A 22,174-nucleotide genomic window follows, 5' to 3' on the forward strand; every position below is an offset into this window, starting at 1 on the left:
AAAAAAAACGAACGGGAAGTTTGGAAAATTTCTGCCGAACGTACGATAAATTGCAAGGTTAATGTGTTTCCCTTCCGAACTGTCTGCACTAGGTATATGTAAAAAAACGAACAAAAAATTATTCATGTCCACTGAACAATTTATCGGTCATTACATGATGGCACGATCGTTTGCGGTCATGGTCGAACGTTCGTTTTTCGAAAATGGGTTTGGCTGATTTTCTGTATAGTGTATGGCCAGCATTAGTTCACCTTTAGGAACTTGGTACATGCTACGCCCATGTTTAGGGTGTAACACGTTCCTGAGAGCCCGCTCAACCCATGACAGCATGTTGGGTTTCCCCTCCCCCGCAGCCACTGTCATTTTTAAAATTGGTACAACTGTGTGAGGCTCCGCCTTCACAGCTGCATCATTAATTCACAGAGATCTGTGAATGAATGAATCACAAGTCCCATCTGCCACCACGGCAGACAGACTTGTAGTTTTCAATGGACTGCGGTAATCAGCACACTTGTATTCCATTGACACTACTTCTAGCTCTCTGTCTATCTTCACATCTATGCTGGCTGTGCTTGATGCATTTTTCAGGCTCATTTTGCGGTGCGTTTTTAAACTCTTGTTTTTTGGGGTTTTTTTTATGCATTTTTGCATGCAGTTTTTATGCATTTTGAAGGGAACTTATTTTCACCCTTTAACTACTTGCCTACTGGCCAATTTTCAGCATTTAGCGCTGTTGCACTTGGAATGACAATTGTGCGGTCATGCAACGCTTTACCCAAGTTACATTTTTTTTATTCTTTTTTTTTTTTTTTTAGATTGATAGGGCTTCCTTTGGATGGTATTTAACCACGACTGGGATTTTTAATTTAAAAAAAAAAAAAAACGAACAAAAGACCTAAATTTCGAAAAAAGGAAAAAACATTTTTCTCTTAGTTTCTGTTCTAAAATTTTGTAACAAGTAATTTTTCTCCTTCACTGATGTGCGCTGATGAGGCGGCACTGATAGGTGGCACTTATGGGCATTGATAGGCGGCACTGCAACATTTCTGGTGTGACTCCATTGAAGACTATTACATGCAAAATGTATGCTGTTGAGGGGAAAAGAAGTCCCCAACCCTTTCTAAAAACACACTGGCTGAAAAACGCATAGATGTAACATGTGTACCACAGGAAACCATGTTAAATGGGCATATGTTCAATAAATTGTAGTGCTAAAGAACACATGTGTCATAAGAACAGAATGTCTCTGTAATCATAGACTGGTGTCCCAATAGTGACGTATAGTCAAAGAAAACGTGATAATCCACAATGGATAAATATGAACGGTATAACAGTCCCTTCTGCTTCTCAAATCTCAGTTCAGATGTCATCAAACTCATGAAAGGATGGGGTACGCTTACCGGAACTGTTGGATTCTACTGCCATGAGCATAGAATCAATCGAGCTGTGTGCCACCCTGGGCAAGTGAGTGTAGTGGTTGAAGGCAGATGGAGCCTCTATGAGGCCTGGATGTCACCTCTGGATACATGGGAAATGGATCAAAATCTGATGCCCTTGTTGAAGGTCTGTTGATTGAAATGCGTAGGGCGGTATTTATACCCTGTACACTGCCTTTTTTATATCTGTGATCACTTTTATGTATAGCGGTTTTTTAGTAAATAAATTTCCCGGATTTACACCATGTGGAGGCATCCCTTTTCTTTTCCATATACTTTCGGGAATTGAGAAAACATCTTCAACCTTGGAACCAGGTTTTGATCCATTTCCCGTGTATCCAGAGGTGACATCCAGGCCTCATAGAGGCTCCATCTGCCTTCAACCACTACACTCACTTGCCCAGGGTGGCACACAGCTCGATTGATTCTATGCTCATGGCAGTAGAATCCAACAGTTCCAGTAAGCGTACCCCATCCTTTCATGAGTTTGATGACATCTGAACTGAGATTTGAGAAGCAGAAGGGACTGTTATACCGTTCATATTTATCCATTGCGGATTATTTTCTTTGACTATTCGTCACTATTGGGACACCAGTCTATGATTACAGAGACATTCTGTTCTTATGACACATGTGTTCTTTAGCGCTACAATTTATTGAACATAGGTATACATTTTAGTCACATGGTTTGTAGCAGCTTTTGTTTTTCTTTCTAGGTAGCGCATTAATCATTTTCCTTTTCATGTTAAATGGGCTGTAGTGTTTTTTTCTGGAAAACGCACGAAAAAGTGCGGTACAGGCAGAAAGCTAGAAAAAGTGTCTGCAGGAGCCTAACATTGTACCCACGAGCCACGATCTACAGATTGTGGGTGCAATGCTTTGCAGGCTCCCTTGAAAAAAATATTAAATGCACTTTTATTCCCAAAGTTGTCCTCTAATCTGGCCTTTACTGTTAATTATTACCCACAGGGTCATAGATCCTGCTGGCAATGCCTTAATCTCCTTTTGTCAATTCGTCACCAACTGTAAATTTACAATGGACAGTCTTGGTGATTATTGGGGGAGAAGAGACAGAGAAAATGATTCCTCCTGCCTGCAGCAGACCAATGATTTTAACTCCGCATAGACAGTGTCATTGGTGGGAGCCCACAGACTGCTTTTAATGATATAAAATGTGGCTTTTTAAAAAAAGATTATACTGTGACATGTCAGGAATTTAATTCATGCGGAACATTCCACTTCTTTTTATTTATTTTTAATCAATAAACACATTTACCTGCTCTGAGCAGTGGTTTTGCACAGAGCAACCCCAACCCTCCTCTTCTGAGGACCCTGCCAGCGCTCCTGCTTCACCTCTTCGGCGAGTGCCCCCATAGAAAGTCACTTCCTATGGGGGCACTCGTGCGGGGCTCAATGCCCAGCCTCGTTGCCTGCGTCTATAGACACAGACAGCGGAGCTCCTCCCGCCTGCATTCCCTCGTCACAGGATTTGATTGACACAAGCAGGAGCCGCTGCTATCAATCTGCCCTGTGGGGAGGGAGACAGTTGAGAAAGCCGCTGCTCCTGTGCACAGGACTGGATCAAGATCAAGCTAACGTAAGTTTAAGGGTGGACGGGGTGTATCCTGTGGCACAGAAGGCTTTTTTTTTTACCTTTTAAAGTTTATCTACAGGCAAAACTTTTTTTTCTTTTTTTTTTTTTTTTTTTTCTTTTTTCTTTCATTTTGGATAGCGTAAAAGATGGTATTAAACCCCTGTCAATGGTGTTTTTTTTTTTTTTTTTTTTTTGGCATCTGTGTCCCATTGGTGAGATTTACCTTCATCTCCTGTCCCATAGCCAAAACAGGAAGTGAGAGGAAATCCCAGCAAATTAAGGGAATTCCTTGGGGACCCCCAAGTCACACTACAACGAGTGTCCCCATAAGAAGATTTCCCCTCTATTACTGGTCTGGGGACAGCCCAAAATTTGGGATTTTCTTTTTACTTTCACTTGCAATGAAAATGGTAAACAGGACAAATAGAGAGGGTGAATCTCCCTAATGGGGACACAGACAGAATTAAAAACCTGGATGATGATCTAATCCATCGCTACTCTAGTTAAATCTAAAAGAAATATTTTTTTTCGTTTAGTTATACAGTGAGGGAAAAAAGTATTTAATCCCCTGCTGATTTTGTACATTTGCCCACTGACAAAGAAATTATCAGTCTATAATTTTAATGCTAGGTTTATTTTAACAGTGATCGACAGAATAACAACAAAAATATCCAGAAAAACTTTGTAAAAAAAGTTATCAATTGATTTGCATTTTAATGAGTGAAATAAGTATTTGATGCTCTATTTATTGGCAAGCTTTCTGGCTCCCAGGTGACTTCTATACAGGTAACGAACCGAGATTAGGAGCACTCTTATGCCCCGTACACACGGTCGGATTTTCCGATGGACATTGTCCGATCGGAGCGTGTTGTCGGAAATTCTGACCGTGTGTGGGCGCCATCGGACATTTTCCATCGGATTTTCCGACACACAAAGTTGGACAGCAGGAGATAAAATTTTCCGACAACAAAATCCGATCACGTCAATTCCGACCGTGTGTGGCCTGTTCCGACGCACAAAGTGCCACGCATGCTCAGAAGAAATTCCGACACGGGACAGCTCGTTCTGGTAAACTTAGCGTTCGCAATGGATACAGCACTTTCGTCACGCTGCAATGTAAAAAATGGTTTAATACAGCGCACTCTCTTCTTTATAATGTGACAAGAATTAAGTAGTTTTGCTGCTCATATTCACACACACTTCTCACAAAGTTTTATTTGTGTTTTTTTAGTGGGATTCCCTCAATATATTGTTATTAGTTGTCACATCTGACAGTTTTATATTTTTTATGTTTTTTTTTTTTTGTTTTGTTTTTAAGCCTTTTTTTTTCTTTAATGTTTGGATTTTTTCCAAGGCTGATCTTTGTTCAATGTTATTTTTATTTTTACTCCAGAATATTTTTGTGTGTGTTTTGTGTGGCAAGTTACCCCAACACCATTGATATCTTTTATTATTTAATCTCCATGAGATTTTTTGTTGTTGGTGTCCCTTGTTCATTTCACATTGTATATTAGAAATGTACCTGAATCCTCACAAACAAACCATCATTTTTGAAGTAAAACACATAGGAGAGTATAATTCAAAACAAAAATCCTTTATTAAGGGCTCAGAACCAAACAAAGAGGAAGGCAACACTGGATCAACAGGAGAAATTAGTGAAGCCTGGGACCCCCACAGCAGACATCAATTCTTAAACCTCAAAATTGGTGGCCTGAGGAGTCCATATGTAAGGGAGGGCAGTCTGGTCCGGGATTCACAGAGATCCGGATAGCAGCAGATGACATCAGTGTCCCCAGGCTGTGGGACCACAAGAGGCTGCATCTTTTGGCCGACCAGACTGGATCCAGGGTCCTCACTGTCTGGTCTTCCTTTCACACTTCCTTCCGGGCTGTGGCTGTGCAGTTGGAGATGTGGCAGGAGGAGGAGTAGGACCTGGAGGAGGAGTAGGACCTGCAGGAGGAGGAGGAGGACCATCGCGAAGGTGTGTTTGAGGTGTAATTTGGCCCCTCATACCTTTCTCCAGAGCCTCTGATATGAGGGCCTCACACATGGCTTTTTGGCCCTCCTCCATCCTCTGCATTTTATAGGCTATGAATGCAGCAATGTTCTCCTGCCTGGTGTGTGGTGCTCCCAGGACCTCTGTAGCCCTACAAAAAAATCTGATAGCAGCCTCCTCTAGGGTACTCCTCCTACTGCCACTTTCTGTTTCCAGGGGGGGTGGAGGGACCTGCAGATCAGCCAGCCGGCTCGGCCCGGCCACCTCCTGGCTGAGACTTCCCTGTGTATGAAAAAGGGACATGGTTTTAGTTTTTGCATCATCAATCACAATCATAAATTAGTACTCCCAACTAACATCTAGTTAACATCATTGATTGGACAACCTGAACTATTTAGAGGAATGCTATACCTGGCTCAATCTGGGCTCCTCCACATGTGACCTGGAAGGCCCAGGTTGGGCGTCAGAAGCCTCAGCCGGGGGGGGAAGGAAGCGTGGAAGGAAGACTGGAGAGTGATGACCTGGGTTCAGTCTGGCCTGCCAGAAAGTGCAGCCTGTCGTAGTACAACATCCTGGGGACATAGATGTCATCTGCTGCTCCGGATCTCTGCGAATCAAGGACTTTATTGCGCTCCCTCAGATATGTGCTCCTCAGGCCACCAATGAAAATCTTTAAAAAAGTGATGTCTGCCGTGGGGATCACCTGCTTCACAATTTCACACAATTGCTCCAGTGCTGCCTTCCTCTTTGCTTGGTTCTTGTAATGGGGGTGTTTAATCTCCCACAGACAGGGCAGCTCCCTTAGCATCTCTATGAAGACTGAAATGAAGTCCTGATCTTTCAGTACCATATCCATGTTCACTGCAAGACACAACACAAGACAAAGCCTAATGTCACACCAAACTCTCCTAATCTTGTTACAATATAGGCCTCAATCTATAGAAGCAGTATAGGCCCAAGTTTGTCTCTTACCTTCGTTCTTACGATCGCCGCGTTCAATGCTCCTTCCTCCGCTCACAGATCAAACGTAATACGCACGCGTGTTACGCTTTATATACACTGCGCATGCGTGTAACTCCGCCCGCCCCTGACGTTCTTTCTAGTGTATTCCCCGCCCCTTTTCGTTCGGCGCAGTGGGGGAAGAGCATGATGGCGGACATACAGCAGGTGCGGGCTCATTGTAGCAACGAGGAGGAGGAGGAAAGGGCGGATCCAGGCACGTCCCGATCCAGAAGGAGACGTTTTAAGGCCACAAATATGTCGTTTGGGGAGATGTTGGAGATGGTCGACATCATGAGGAAGTCCGACTATGACGGAAAATATGGGCCTTACCCCAACCCCAATATCCGAAAGGCCAAAATCATGGCGAAAGTGGTCAGGAGTCTAGAGCGGAATTTCGGGGTACGAAGGTCTAAAGATCAGCTCAGGAAGCGGTGGTCGGACCTGAAGTTGAGAGAGCCAGAGCAGTACCGAAAGATCCGGAGAGTGCTGAAAAAAAGTAAGTAGTTGTGCTGTGTTCCTATTCTTTCTGTCTTTATTACGTTCGTTCTGCTCCATATGCTTTGATTAGTTGTAACGTTTCCAAAGGTCAACTTTAATGTTCATGGGCACATTATTCGTTCGTATCAAACATTTTTCTTTCGGCCTCTAGAACACCATTGTTTAGGCCATATGCATTTTCACACATTTTTGGGGGCCTACTTGGATGCCAAATATTTGTTTGTGTAGATGGGTTTGTTACTAGAATGAAATGCAAACTAGATTGTGTGTAAGGAGAGGACACTGAGCAGCTGTTTTCACATCTGGACACTGGAGCACTAGTGTGGGACACAAGAACACCATTTTTATTAGGGGGCCACACAGGTGCTCCAGTGTATACTATAGGGGGGCTACATCTGTGAAGCTTGTACCAAACAGGTAAAGTATTGCAGCTTGACAAAGGGCAATAAAAAATATACATCTTGGAACTCGGCTAAAATAGACAATTGTACCCCACTTCCAAGCAATGTTTCCTATTTCTATAGTTCTGCCATCAAATATCTGTGTGCTAAGTATACCATTTTTGTTTTACATAGGGGAGAAAAGACTCGGACACCCCTCATCCCAGGAGACCAGAGCCCCCCCCTCTCTGGAAGAAGGGGAAATACCAACCCAAGAAGCTGAGCAGGAGGAAGAAGAAGACGTGGTGGAGATTGGCACCACAACAGGTGAGTGTCTGCGACCACAGACTCAGGTAAAAGAGATGGCTGGTGGCAGATTTTTGAGACCTTTTTTTTTGTTCTTTATCTCTTTTTAGGTGATCGTGATGTGAGGGATCCAGAACGCTTTACATCTGAAAGTGCCCAGATACTGATCGGGGAGATCATGGGGTGTAATCTCCAATTGCAAAACATACATCAACAAATCAGTGATGTTATTAAAAAAAATAATAACATCATTGATGTTTTGGAGCGAATTTAAACCCCACAAAATCACCTGTTTTATCGTACCAAACTTTTTTCAATGTTTAGAAAAGCCAAATTTGGAGGATGCACACAGTGTGCCAACATGTGCTATCTGCCATCACGGGAGATCAATGGACGCGTTTTGGGGGGGCAACCCCTTCCTCAATTATAAAGTAGCGTTGAGGAAGGGCTTGCTCCCCCCAAACACGTCCCTTGATCCCCCATGATGGTAGATAGCACATGTGGACATTTGTAAATTGGTGTGCATCTTCCAAATTTGGCTTTTCCAGGGGTGATTTCCCCCCATCTGAACGCTATGTCAAACCCAGTTCCTAAATACTGATGTCTGATATAGCCTTCAGGTTTTACCTAATGTGAACTTTGTAAGTTCAAGTTTTTTGGCTTTCTTGTTGGTTTTACACAGGCCTGTTTTATCTGAAATGGATATTTTGATTTTTCATAATGCTACTGCAAACACTGTTATACAACAAACATGTTGGTTTGTTTTAAAAACCTTTGGTAAATGCGCATGTGATTGTGCAGGTATAAAAAAGTGCCTTACTCAAGAATGTGTGGATTATTGTCTCAACACTACAACACTTTTGGGGTGATGTAATTGTTGTTTTATGCACAAATGGGGGTTATTTCCTAAGGGCAAATCCTCTTTGCACTACAAGTGCAGGTTCAGTGCAGTTGCAAGTGTACTTGTAGTGAAATGTGTTTTTGCATTTAGGAAGTACCAGCCAACACTGTTTTTTATAAGGTTACCCAATCACGACATTTTCTGCACTCAACACATTTCTGTCAGGGTCAGCTAAAACAAACACAAGCAGTAAATGTCCACCAAGAATTTCTTTTGGTTGTTTTTTATTTGAAAAAGGTGTCACATATTGTCTGGCATATTGATAGCCCCCCTACCCGCAAAGAACTCCAGGTATCGTAACCGGACATCACGGGCATTCAGGGAGGGCAAGCCAGGACGGCCGCTTTCAAGTGCCGTCATTGTTGATGTATTTGGGATTCCAGCCTCAGGCCCAACTGAGCCAGCATAGTTGGCTGAATGTTTTCGTAGAAAATTATGGAGAACACAGCAGGCAAGTATTATATGGTTCAGTTTATACTCCGCCATATGGATGGGTGTCATAAATAATCGGAACCGGCTGGCCAGGATTCCAAATGTGTTCTCCACCACTCTTCGGGCTCTGGCCAGCCGGTAATTAAAAACCCTCTGTTCCGGGGTGAGGGTCCTCATCGGGAATGGCCGCATCAGGTGGTCCCCCAGCGCAAATGCTTCATCAGCAACGAACACAAATGGGAGACCTTCAACATTGTCCTCTGGAGATGGCAAGTCCAAGCTGCCATTCTGGAGACGCCTGTAGAACTCCGTCTGGGCGATCACTCCACCATCGGACATCCGGCCATTCTTCCCCACGTCCACATACAAGAAGTCGTAATTAGCCGACACCACCGCCAACATCACTATACTATTAAACCCCTTGTAATTATAATAGTACGACCCCGAGTTGGGTGGTGGGACGATGTGGACGTGTTTCCCATCAATTGCCCCTCCGCAGTTAGGAAAGTCCCACCGCTGGGCAAAGTGGGAGGCCACAGTCTGCCATTCCTGTGGCGTTGAAGGAAACTGTTGAGGAAAAAACAATAAACATTACTATTTTTTCACAGAAACCTGGCAAGCAGATTAGACACAAACATTATGGGTCAACCTCCAGATAGCATTTATTAAGGGGAATTTAACAACAACAAAGTATAAGGTACACCTATCATATCCCCCCCCCCCTCTCATGGGCCATTTCTAACATTATAGGGGGGGGGGGGGACTCTTGGACAGGTAACCCTCTTCACTTCATTGAGAGATGAATGCCTAAATACAGGGTATTACTTGGAACAGCCCCTCCTTAGTTACACTATTGGCAGCCCACTGGACAGGTAAGAAGTGTCATAATACAAAGATATAAATACACACTGTACACATTTGGACATTCTGCTATTACCTATCAAGATCATAATAGGATACAAGAACTTTAAACAGTACCATTGGAAAGTATACAGGCAGGCCCTTGCACTACATGCTTTGGGGAATTCATCCATAAATCTGAGCACTAAAGAGATGGGTATAGTGTGTATGGGTTTGGCAAAGTCAGCAGATAGATGATTGAGGATAGAGAATTGGGATCAGCTGACTTAGCAGTTGGGGGAGGGAGGGTTACAAAAAATTTGGGGACACCACAAAAAAAGCCTCTGGCCCTCTGCCTGAATTTAAATCAAAAATAACATTTCAAAACATTTTAGGGGGTGTTTGGGGTAAAGCACTACTATGGAGCTGATAAAATACATTGTTAAGTGACTACATGAGGTGAATATAGGGCAGGAGACACCATGCTGGAGAGGTTATTGAAGGGCAAATATGTATGAAGGACCTAAAATAATAATTACATAAAAATCCAGCATGCATGAGGACAAAGGGGACATTCACAGCATAATACAATCATGGTAATTAGGGAATGAGGAAAGAAATACAATATATTATCAAACATTCAATACAATAAAATGTGATATAAAAGGATAAAAATCTTACCTTCATATACTCCTTCTGTAGGACCTGGATGATGGCAGAACAGGTCTCTGGGATAATGATCCCCAGAGCCTGGGGGGAGATGCCTGTCGAGAACTTGAGGTCCTGCAGGCTTCTCCCTGTGGCCAAATACCGCAAGGTAGCAACCAACCTCTGCTCCGGAGTGATGGCTTGCCTCATGCAGGTATCCTGCCTGCTGATATAGGGGGTCAGCGAAGCCAACAAACGGTGAAATACGGGGTCCGTCATCCTGAGAAAGTTCCTGAAATCATCAGGATTATTCTCACGGATCTCACGGAGCAAAGGCATATGACAGAACTGGTCACGCTGAAGCAACCAATTCTTGGTCCATGAACTCCTCCCCACCCTGTTCATGGACTGGACTTGTGTCAAGGTCAGGACCCCAACACCAAGCCCCCGCACAGCACGAACTCTACGAGGAGTACGCATACGCAACATGGCTAGAAAACGGTCGGCTGCTCAGAACGAAGTAACAGAACGCACTGAAGAACAGCAAGGCCTGTGAACAGCGACCTGAAAAACAGCAACGAGCGGACAAGATCGCACAGAAAACTCCAATACGAACTGACTGCATGCACTGAAGAGCAGATACAAACCCACAAGCACAAACTGAACGGCAGAAAATGATCTGAAAGCCACAAGTCTGAAAAAGCGCGAATCGTCTCTCACCAAACTTTTACTAACACGAGATTAGCAAAAGGAGCCCAAAGGGTGCCTCGCTTGGTTCTGAACTGGCCTTTTCTAGTCTCGTCGTACGTGCTTGACGTCACCGCGTTCTTGGCGATCAGAAATTCCGACAACTTTGTGCGACCGTGTGTAGGCAAAACAAGTTTGAGCCAACATCCGTCGGAAAAAATCCGAGGATTTTGTTGTCGGAATGTCCGAACAAAGTCCAACCGTGTGTACGGGGCATAAGGCTCGGTTCACACAGGGACGACTTGTCAGGCGACCTAGTCGCCTGACAAGTCGCCTCCCGTTCTGTGCTATGGAACCGTTCTAAGGGGAGCGACGCAAGTCGCTCCGACTTAGAAAAAGGTTCCTGTACGACTTCGGGGGCGACTTGCATAGACTTCTATACAGAAGTCGTTTTGCAAGTCGCCCGGGCAGTCGTGTGCAGGTCGCCTCGGTGAGGCGACCTGCAAGTCGTGCCGCCTCTGGTGTGAACCGAGGCTAAAGAGAATGCTCATAATCTCAGCTTCTTACCTGTATAAAACACCTGTCCACAGAAGCAATCAATTAATCAGATTCCAATCTCTCCACCATGGCCAAGACCAAAGAGCTGTCCAAGAAAGTCAGGGACAAAATTGTAGACCTACACAAGGCTGGAATGGGCTACAAGACCATCGCCAAGTAGCTTGGTGAGAGGGTGACAAGAGTTGGTGCGATTATTCGCAAATGGAAGAAACACAAAATAACTGTCAATCTTGCTCAGTCTGGGGCTCCATGCAAGATCTCACCTTGTAGAGTTTCAATGATCATGAGATTGGAGAGGAATCAGCCCAGAACTACACGGGAGAATCTTGTCAATGATCTCAAGGCAGCTGGAACCATAGCCACCAAGAAAACAATTGGTAACACACTACGCTGTGAAGGACTCAAATCCTACCGCCCCTGCATAACACATGTACAGGCCCGTCTGAAGTTTGCTAATGAACATCTGAACAATTCAGAGGAGAACTGGGTGAAAGTGTTGTGGTCAGATGAGACCAAAATCAAGCTCTTTGGCATCAACTCAACTCGCCGTGTTTTGGAGGAGGAGAAATGCTGCCTTTGACCCCCATCCCCACTGTCAAACATGGAGGTGGAAACATTATGCTTTGAGGGTGCTTTTGTGCTAAGGGGACAGGACAACGTCACTGCATCAAAGGAATGATGGACGGGGCCATGTACTGTCAAATCTTTGAGAACCTCTTTCCCTCAGCTAGGGCATTGAAAATGGATTGTGGATGGGTATCCCAGCTAGGGCTGCAACTAACGATTATTTTCATAATCGATTAGTTGGCCGATTTTATTGTTTCGATTAATCAGTTAATAACCTTAAAGAAAAGTGTGGTGTATAATTTAGTAAATAAGTAAAGTTTAAAAAAACAGGCAATGTATTCTTAAATATCTCTATGCAGTGGTAAATATAAATAACCAGCTATATGGTTAGGGAGCAAAATATATAATCCACTCTGAGAATAACAGACAGAAGAGATATATACTCTATATGCTATTAGAAGACATATACTGTATATATTTTTAGAGATACTGTATATACTATTAGAGGAGATATATATATACACACACACACACACACACACACACACACACACACACACACACACACACACACACACACACACACACACACACACACTATTAAAGCGTGAATCTGGTAAATATCATCAGACTCAAATCACATTTTTTTTTATTTAAAAAAACAATGTCTTCCTTCAAAAAAATGTCTTTTTAAGAACGTTCGTTCGATTTTTCTAATCGTTAGTGGGGTCAAATCGACGTTCATTTTCAACCACAGTGACGGGAAAATTTAGAAATAAAAAACTTCTTGGTCAAAGGAATTTTCAGACAGTATATGTGGTTTTCGTTCAGAAATTACATTCATTTTAACCACTTCCCAACCGGCGCACGCCGATGCACGTCGCCAGAATGGCACGGCTGGGCAAATGGACTTACAGGTACGTCCATTTGCATTCCCCACCATGCCATTGCATGCGCGCTGGCCGGGAGCTCCGTGAGTCAGGTCGCGCGTCCCGCGGACTCGATCGCCGCGGGGATACCCGCGATCGCCTCACGGAGAGGATGAATGGGGAGATGCTGATGTAAACAGCATCTCCCCGTTCTGCCTAGTGACAAGTGTCACTGATCACAGCTCCCTGTCATCGGGAGCTGTGATCAGCGTAGTGCCACACACAGCCCCCCCCCCTACAGTTAGAATCACTCCCCTAGGACATTCTTAACCCCTCCCCGCCCCCTAGTGGTTAACCCCTTCACTGCCAGTGTCATTTACACAGTAATCAGTGCATTTTTAATCGCACTGATCGCTGTATAAATGACAATGGTCCCAAAAAGTGTGTCAAAAATGTCCGCCATAACGTCGCAGTCACAATAAAAATCGCTGATCGCCGCCATTACTAGTAAAAAAAAAAAATTTATAATAAAAATGCCATAAAACTATCCCCTATTTTGTAAACGCTATAACTTTTCCGCAAACCAAACACTTATTGCGATTTATTTTTATTTTTTTTTTTTTTTTTTTTCCAAAAATATGTAGAAGAATACGATCGGCCTAAACTGAGGAAAAAAAATGGTTTTTTAATATATTTTTGGGGGATATTTATTATAGCATGTAAATGTGTTTTTTGAAAATTGTCGCTCTTATTTTGTTTATAGCGCAAAAAATAAAAATCGCAGAGGTGATCAAATACCACCAAAAGAAAGCTCTATTTGTGGGAAAAAAAGGACGTCAATTTTGTTTGAGAGCCACGTCGCATGACCACGCAATTTTCAGTTAAAGCGACGCAGTGCCGAATCGCAAAAAATGCTCTGGTCAGGAAAGGGATAAAATCTTCCTGAGCTGAAGCGGTTAAAAACAGAATGTTAAAAACAAGTTAAAATTTCAAACATTCTTTCTTTTAGCGAATGTACAAAGATTTTTCGTCTGAATATTCTCGTCTGAAAATTGATCCGTGTGGCCAGCATAAGGCTCAGTACACACCTATGCAGTTTGCTTTTGATCTGTTTCTGCAGTGCAGTTTTGATTTTTGTGCACGTGATTTTTCTACAATTTGCGTTTTTGCATTTTATTGGCCAATTTGTTGTTGGGCAGATTAAAAAAAACACAAATTGCTGCAAAAACGTTTTACATGCTTTTCTGCAGCTTCAACATTGAAGTATATTGAACCAAAAAAGCACAGTTTTGCGTTAAAAAAAAAATTCCCTGACCCTTTCCAAATACCCAGCGGCTGAAAAAAGCATAGATGTGAACGCGTCCCATAGGAAACCATGTAAATGAACTGTAGTACGTTTCTGCAAAATGCACCAAAAAACACATAGATGTGAACCAGGTCTAAGATGTTTAGTAACATAATGGGGTTAAAAAAACTAAAATTAGCCCTTTATAGTACAAAAAAAGCAGATAATCACTACTGTAAGGGGTTCATATTTTTACTGTAAAACTGTGAAAGTAATAATTACAGTAGCGATTATTTGCTCTTTTTGTACTATAAAGGGATCATTTTCATTTTTTTAACCCCATTATGTTACTGGCCGATTAATCGATTATGAAAATAGTAATCGATTCATTTCATAATCGATTCGTTGTCGATTAATCGATTAGATGTTTCAGCTCCAATCCCAGCTTGACCATGACCCAAAACACACGGCCAAGGCAACAAAGGAGTGGCTCAAGAACAAGCATATTAAGGTCCTGGAGTGGTCGAGCCAGTTTCCAGACCTTAATCCCATAGAAATTATGTGAAGGGAGCTGAAGGTTCGAGTTACCAAATGTCAGCCTAGAAACCTTAATGACTTTGAGAGGATCTCCAGAAAGGAGTGGGACAAAATCCCTCCTGAGATGTGTGCAAACCTGGTGGCCAACTACAAGAAACGTCTGACCTCTGTGATTGCCAACAAGGGTTTCGCCACCAAGTACTAAGTCATATTTTGCAAAAAAAAATGAAAATCCATTTTATAACTTTTTTGAAATGCATTTTTCTGGATATTTTTGTTATTCTGTCTCTCACTGTTAAAATAAACCTACCATTAAAATGATAGACTGATCATTTCTTTGTCAGTGGGCAATCGTACAAAATCAACAGGGGATCAAATACTTTTTTCCCCTCACTGTACTTTAAGCTTTTAGAACCACTTTAAGCATTGAAACTTATAGTTCTACAATTTCTTTATTATTCATGAAAGTAAAACCACATATTGTCATTCTTTATTATTATATCTCTTCTCTTCTGCAGCCCATGGAGAATTGTGGATGATTGTGGCGGGGCTTTTACTATGGGCATTATTGGTGGAGGTGTGTTCCAGGCAATTAAAGGTTTTAGGAATGCCCCAGTGGTATGTATTTTTTATTATTCATTTTTATCAGTGATGTTTATTCAAATTGAAATGGGTGGGGAACCGCAGATATTCCATGTTCATCATGTTCTTTTCTTGTTAGGGAATGAGACATCGGTTTCGGGGCAGTGTTAGCGCTGTGAAGATTCGCGCTCCTCAGATCGGAGGTGAGAGCCACGATTTGTGTAAAACAAAAATGCTAACACTTATAAACTGTAGAAATGAAATGGCTGTTTATTACAGGTATTTATATAGTGCAGATAATTTATGCAGCACTTTACAATACTGTACATTCATTCATCTCTGTTCTCAAGGAGCTTACAATCTATGGTCCCTATAAGAAGATACACTATATTGTCAAAAGTATTGGGACACCTGCCTTTACACGCACATGAACACCCCAGTCTTAGTCCGTAGGGTTCAATAACGAGTTGGCCCACCCTTTGCAGCTTCAACTCTTCTGGGAAGGCTGTTCACAAGGTTTAGGAGTGTCTATGGGAATGTTTGGCCATTCTTCCTGAAGTGCATTTGTGAGGTCAGGCACTGATGGACGAGAAGGCCTGGCTCACAGTCTCTGCTCTAATTCATCCCAAAGGTGTTCAATCAGGTTGCAGGCCAGTCATGTTCTTGCACCCCAAATTCACTCATCCATGCCTTTATGGACCTTGCTTTGTGAACTGGTCCAAATCATTTGGTGGAGGAGGGGATTATGGTGTGGGGTTGTTTTTCAGGGATTGAGCTTGGCCTCTTAGTTCCAGTGAATTGAACTCTTTAGGCGTCAGCATACCAAGACATTTTGGAAAATTTCATGCTCCCAACTTTGTGGGAACAGTTTGGGGATGGCCCCTTCTTGTTCCAACATGACTTTACACCAGTGCACAAAGCAAGGTCCATAAAGACTTGGATGAGCGAGTTTGGGGTGGAGGAACTTGACTGACCTGCACAGAGTCCTGACCTCAACCCAATAGAACACATTTGGGATGAATTGGAGTGGAGGCTGCAAGCCAGGCTTTTTCGTCCAACATCAGTGCCTGACCTCACAAATGTGCTTTTGGAACAATGGTCAAACATTCCCATAGACACTTCTAAACCTTGTGGACAGCCTTCCCAGAAGAGTTGAGTTCTAGCTGCATTTGGTGGGCCAACTCAATATTGAACCTTACGGATTAAGACTGGGAAGACATTAAAGTTCATGTTCATGTAAAGGCAGGCGTCACAATACTTTTGACAATATAGTGTATTTACAACTTTGCTATTCAAAGGCAACTTTGTCCTAGAGTGTTGCCGAGTCTACGCATCATGAGAGGCTGCTACACCTAAATTGGTTTCTGAGGATAGCCTGTACTTGTATACACCAGCCTCCTGCCAACTGTTAATAGCCCTGTAGATGCTGGGAGCATTGTTAAAGGACTACTTCACTTGGATGAAGCTGTGCTTTATAGCCCCAAGTATAAGCATGGGCAAACATGTACAAGGAAGCTTAAAGCTCCACCTGGTGGCTTGAAGTAAGTATCAACACGCTAAATTTTTCTGCAAGGACAGGGAAAATGACATGCAGTCCAGTGTCTGACACACTCCTGCATTTTGTGCCGAAGACTGGGATGCCATTAAAGTTCATGTAAAGCAGGTGTCCCAATACTTTTGAAAATGTAGTGTACAGTACATGCTCACACATACCAAGAACAATTAACCTACCAGCACGTGTTTGAAGTGTGGGAGGATCGTCATAGTAGCACTGGAAGAACATGCAAACTCTATGCAGGTAGTGTCCTGATTCGGTTATGTTGCACATTTGCAGTTCTGTGATTTACTACTCCCAGTCTGTCAGACGGAGTGTCTGCACCCACCTGACAAGGTATCAATGGCAATTTAAAGCAGTCCTGGGCCCTGTCCTTGGACTTGCTGGAACCACGTGCATCTTTTCACAAAAAAAATGTAATTCTGATCTTTTGGCTTCCATACTGTTGCTGGCCCAGAGCATGTATGCAAATCAGGAGTTCTGACTTTAAAATGCAGTAATTTTTTTTTTTTTTTTCCCCTTCTGGATAACAGATGGCAGCTTTTAAAATCCCTTTTGTGTTTTGTTATAAATAATGCCATACTTCTAAAACAATTGTGCAAGCTGAACAAAACCTCACTATTTTTTTCTAATAGATTCATTTCTGTATCATTTAGCTCCTTCTTGTGGACAAAATGGGTCATAGTTTTTCTGAAATACCTCAATGAGAAAAATACCTCATTTTTTGGCCACTAGTTGGAGTTTATGATGCAGGAATTAATCTATTAGAAAAAGTATAGGAAAATTTCATTCAGCTTGTGTGAATGCTTCTGACATTTGGCCAATGAATTAAAATGCTTTTTCATTAAAATTCCCTTTCACGTGTTTTCCTTTCTAACTAGCACTTTGTGTTCTCTAACAGGCAGCTTTGCGGTATGGGGTGGCCTGTTTTCCACCATTGATTGCAGCTTAGTGAGGGTACGAGGGAAGGAGGATCCATGGAATTCCATCACCAGCGGAGCACTTACAGGAGCCATACTGGCCTCTCGAAGTAAGAAAAACCAAACTTATGGGACATTTCTAAAACTTGTACGGCCAAAACCTTTTTATTTTGAAATATACTTTTTTACCTTGTAGAATAGTAAAATCCTTGAAATGAGCAAACCCTTCAACCATTTTGGTTCTTTGGTTGAACATAAGAGATCATAAGAAAGTTAGTGATTGTAGGGGCTTGTTTTATTGAAGTAACAAACATGTTATACTTACCTGTTCTGTGTAGTGGTTTTGCACAGAGCAGCCCCAATTCTCCTCTTCTCGCATCCCCCGCTGGCACTCCTGGCTCCACCCCTAAGCCAGGTGCCCCCATAGCAAGCTGTTTGCTTCACCCAAAAGGGAAAGTTCCACTTGTTTGCACCCCCTCCACTGCCACATTTGGGAAGTGGGGAGCAGGTACCTGTTTAACAGATATCTGCTCCCCCTTTGGGTCAGATGCGTCCCTCGCGGCCTTCTGGCACACATCACACACACTCCAGAAGACTATGGGACATTCACAAGGCGTATCGCGGCTCACACATGTGCAGGAGGAAACTGGATGTGAAGCCACAAGGCTTCACTGCATGTTTCCCTTACTTGAGATGCCGGTGCCTGGACCCAAAACCAATTGAAGAATCGGCTCAGGTGAGGACATTGCTGGATTCGTGGACAGGTAAGTGTTCTTATATTAAGAGTCAGCAGCTACAGTATTTATAGCTGCTAACTTGTAATTTTTTGGGGGAGACTAAAGCTCCTCTTAAACTTCAATATATTGAAGAAAAGTTTACCTGCAAAAAAGGGTAAAGCAGTTTTGTGACCTTTTTATAGGTCACTTAAAAGTTATTTATATATCCTTCTTTTTTTTTTTTTTTTTTTTTTTATTTAGGTGGCCCTCTGGCAATGGTGGGCTCAGCCCTAATGGGAGGCATTTTGTTGGCTCTTATTGAAGGTGTTGGGATCCTTCTCACTCGCTACACAGCGCCGCAGTTTCAAAACCGTGAGTATACTACAAGTACATGAAACAGTCTGTATCTGCAGTGCAGCATGGGAATCCTATACAATGAGACAAATATGCATTTGAAAACATTAGCCAAGCTCTTTAATATTACCGTTATGCAGGTAGGAAACATTTTTGACAAATAATAGAATATAAATGTAGTTTGTAAAGTGAGCCCAAACTGCCACCTTATATGTGCTGTTAAAATGGGGAACATTTGATCCTCCCCAGCAGTTTGGGACCTTGGCAGAGGTTTCCATCTTACTCCTCGCAAAGCACTGACGAAATCAACTTGGTATTTCAGTTAAGCTACTGCAGACTCATTGGGTAAAGTAAGTTCTTTATACACTCCTGTGGAGTATCCACTAGGTGGCAGATGATGCATGTGTTTTTTTTTTTTTTTTTTTTTAAACCCTCTAATGGATTTTCAGTAGGGATACAGTATATGGGAGAACTTGAAGATTAAATAGTAGATATTTACCAGCACACCAAGGATCGACACAAAGTAGCGCCCAAACGGATTATTTATTGCATGATCACAACACAAGGAGAGTGCAACGTTTTGGAGTCACGCAGGACCCCTTCGTCAGGCATGTGATGAATGAAAGGGTCCTGCGTGACTCACAAACGTTGCACTCTCCTTGTGTTGTGATCATGCAAAAATAATACGTTTGGGCGCTACTTTGTGTCGATCCTTGGTGTGCTGGTAAATATCTACTTTGTGACTTGAACCAGTATCCAGCTCGTTTTTGCTGCAGCACCAAAACTTTGAGAGCTTATCCAGGAACGTGTGAGATGGGAATATGAAGTATAACTTGAAGATTAACTCACTCCCACTTTCGTGAGAATAAAAAATTAAGAATTAAAAAAAATTATAGCATATACAATTGCTACACAAGCCATATTGTAATTTTGATGATAAAAAAAATAAAATTCTATTTTAATCTGCAGTTCTGTGATTTACTGTAAATCTGAAGCAATATGGTAACCTGGAGGTGTTCTGTACATTGTATTTTCTTGTGTGAATATCTTCACTAGGATGCAGGTCAGACTTTAGGCATCCTCTGCAACAACAATGTCTTTGGTGAGATACTTCCTACGTGTTATTTACTTCTAAAGGTGTGCAGTGCAGACACTACCACTTTCAGAACACTGAAAGTGCATCAGCTCATTCTAATGAACCATACCCTCCAATTCAGAATTGCTCTGCACAGAACGTGGTTATACAAGTAGTAATCTGCAACAAAGTTGTAGATATTCTTCAAAGTCTAGTGACACGATTAGCTTAGCCTGTCTCAGGCTGCCATGGCTGTGTTGAAATTGGGAAGGATGTCCAAGCCAGGGTTCAGAGTTGTGCTAGCCATAGAGAGTTGAAAGCTGACTGCTGAAAATGTATCCTATAAATTATTTTTCCATAAAAATGCACAGCCCATAAAGGTGGCCATAGATGGATCGAAATTCGGCCTGTTTGGCAGGGACTGCCGAATTTCGATCCATGTGTGGCTGCTGCAATTGAACAGGAGTCGATCTACTGATTGACTTCTGTTCAACTGCCCTGTCCGATAAAAGCCATTCAATCGGCAGCTGTAGCCAATGGCTGCAGCGCTAATCTGTGTATTCTTATAGGAAGGGGGGGGGGGTTGGGAGTCTCCACGCTGTCAGAATACAATAGCGCAGTGGGGAGGATTCCCTCATCCACCGCAAATGTGTAGATGGGGAATTGGTTCAGGTTTATTCTTTGGATGAACAAAGAAGACCGAACCAAGTCTGGCCAGCTTTAGGCTGAATGTGCAGGTTTCTGTACTGAGCAGACTCCTTTTGGTTGGTACCAGCCTTTTCTGAGTGGAAAACAATGTTGGTCAATGAGAACATTTCTGATTGGTGTCCAGCCTGATTTTGTTTTTGCATGGACAGAGCCCAGTCGTGTGATATGTGGATAAGGCTATACTGTGTATTTTACAATCTCTGTGCAATATCTGTTGGCTTTACCAAAACTACTGTTTTTAAAGTTACAACCTACCAATATAATCTATTAATTTTTGTACCAGGTCCTTCAACAACATAATTGTTCATAGTTCTAAGGGATTGTACATGCAGCTTGTGAGGGGTCTGGTCAACATTAGATTTACTACCAACATTTCTAAAGTTTGTATTTAACCATTCTATTCAGTTTATATTGCACCAGGCAGGTCCTCAGATTACATATCCGTTGGTAAATCTTACCATACATGTTGCATTCTGTACAATCTATTTTTAGATCTACTAATAACTATGCAATATGAGGACCTACCTTACCATCCATTCAGTTTGTGTCCAGTCAGGCAGGCCTTTTCACCACATAGTTGGTAACTGATTGTGAACTTTAATAAAATTTGTACTGCCTGGTTGTAAATATGGCCAAAACATTGCTAAGCTTGCCACCTACTGTACGTTACAATGTGAATGTGCAATCTTTTAGATGTACTAATAGTTATGTAATGTGGGGGGCCTACCTGATTAGATATAATTGGAATGGAACGTTTGAGACTTTCAAAACATTGTTGTTGGCAAATTTTAGAGAATGTTGCACAGTGATTGTACATTCATATAACGTGTGGCATACTCATTATCTGTTTTTTTTTTTTTTTTTTGTTTTGTTTTTTTTCATTCAACCCATTGGCAAAAACGGACAGTCGGAGCCGTTGTACTAACTATGCGATGTTAGTACAGCGATCGCCCGCTGACCTATTGTGTTCTGACAGGGGGACAGCAATGCCCCCCCCCATCAGAACACTCCGGTCAGCACTCTCAGCCATTGGCTGAGAGTACTGATCAAGAACCGGTCACCTGCTGGTTTTCCAGCATACTCGTTCAACAGAATGTCCAGCTTCTGTCAGACCGGCTGCCATACACACGGGCCGAATGACGGCCGTTTTTTATTGAACTGGCATTCGGCCCAGGTGTACTAAGCTTTAGAGACAGAATCCATTTCCACAAGCACAGTTTTAAAGCCGTTACTGAAATAACACGAAACCAGGAAAAATGGGAAAAAGGTAAATAACTAATTTTTTAGTCCTCTTCCAACTATGATTTTGAAATCTCATTTCACCAAATAGGTGGACATACACGTTCGCTTTTGGTGTTTGTCCCCAGTGTATTCTTAATAGATTTGTATCATTGTATCTGCTGTTCATCATACAGACATCCTGCATGTGAAATATGGTGTGTTTCCCTTCATATGTCACTCTCTCTGTTCTGCAGCCAACCCTTTTGGAGAGGAGCCAGGCAATGTACCGCACTGACTGCGACAGCATGTACAGCGGCTGCTGAAGCTGTTACCGCAGCACTTCACCATCCCTGCTGCTGGCGGAAGAGGAGTATGGAGAGGGTGCTCACCAAATGTTCCTATTTGTTAGAAATAAACACTCTTCCTAGTAAAACTGTGAGCTCTGTACTATGTACTGCTAGAAGCTGTAACACTACATAGCTGCTCATACAGACATGCTGCTCCAAA

The 22,174-nt window shown here is 42.5% G+C and overlaps 1 protein-coding gene across 1 annotated transcript in view; it reads left to right on the plus strand.

The window, feature by feature from the left end:
• The window catches only part of TIMM17B (translocase of inner mitochondrial membrane 17B), a 25,673-nt gene extending 3,573 nt beyond the window's left edge, over positions 1-22,100 (plus strand). The window contains exons 2-6 of the mRNA XM_073600028.1: positions 15,055-15,154; positions 15,258-15,321; positions 17,575-17,703; positions 18,571-18,681; positions 21,922-22,100. Of these exons, the coding sequence (XP_073456129.1) occupies positions 15,055-15,154; positions 15,258-15,321; positions 17,575-17,703; positions 18,571-18,681; positions 21,922-21,962 (445 nt within the window). The 3' untranslated portion in view covers positions 21,963-22,100. The remainder of the gene's footprint in view (positions 1-15,054; positions 15,155-15,257; positions 15,322-17,574; positions 17,704-18,570; positions 18,682-21,921) is intronic.
• Positions 22,101-22,174: the final 74 nt, after the last annotated feature.

Source organism: Aquarana catesbeiana, linkage group LG09 (assembly GCF_042186555.1).
Source record: "Aquarana catesbeiana isolate 2022-GZ linkage group LG09, ASM4218655v1, whole genome shotgun sequence".
In the NCBI taxonomy this organism is placed as follows: Eukaryota; Metazoa; Chordata; class Amphibia; order Anura; family Ranidae; genus Aquarana; species Aquarana catesbeiana.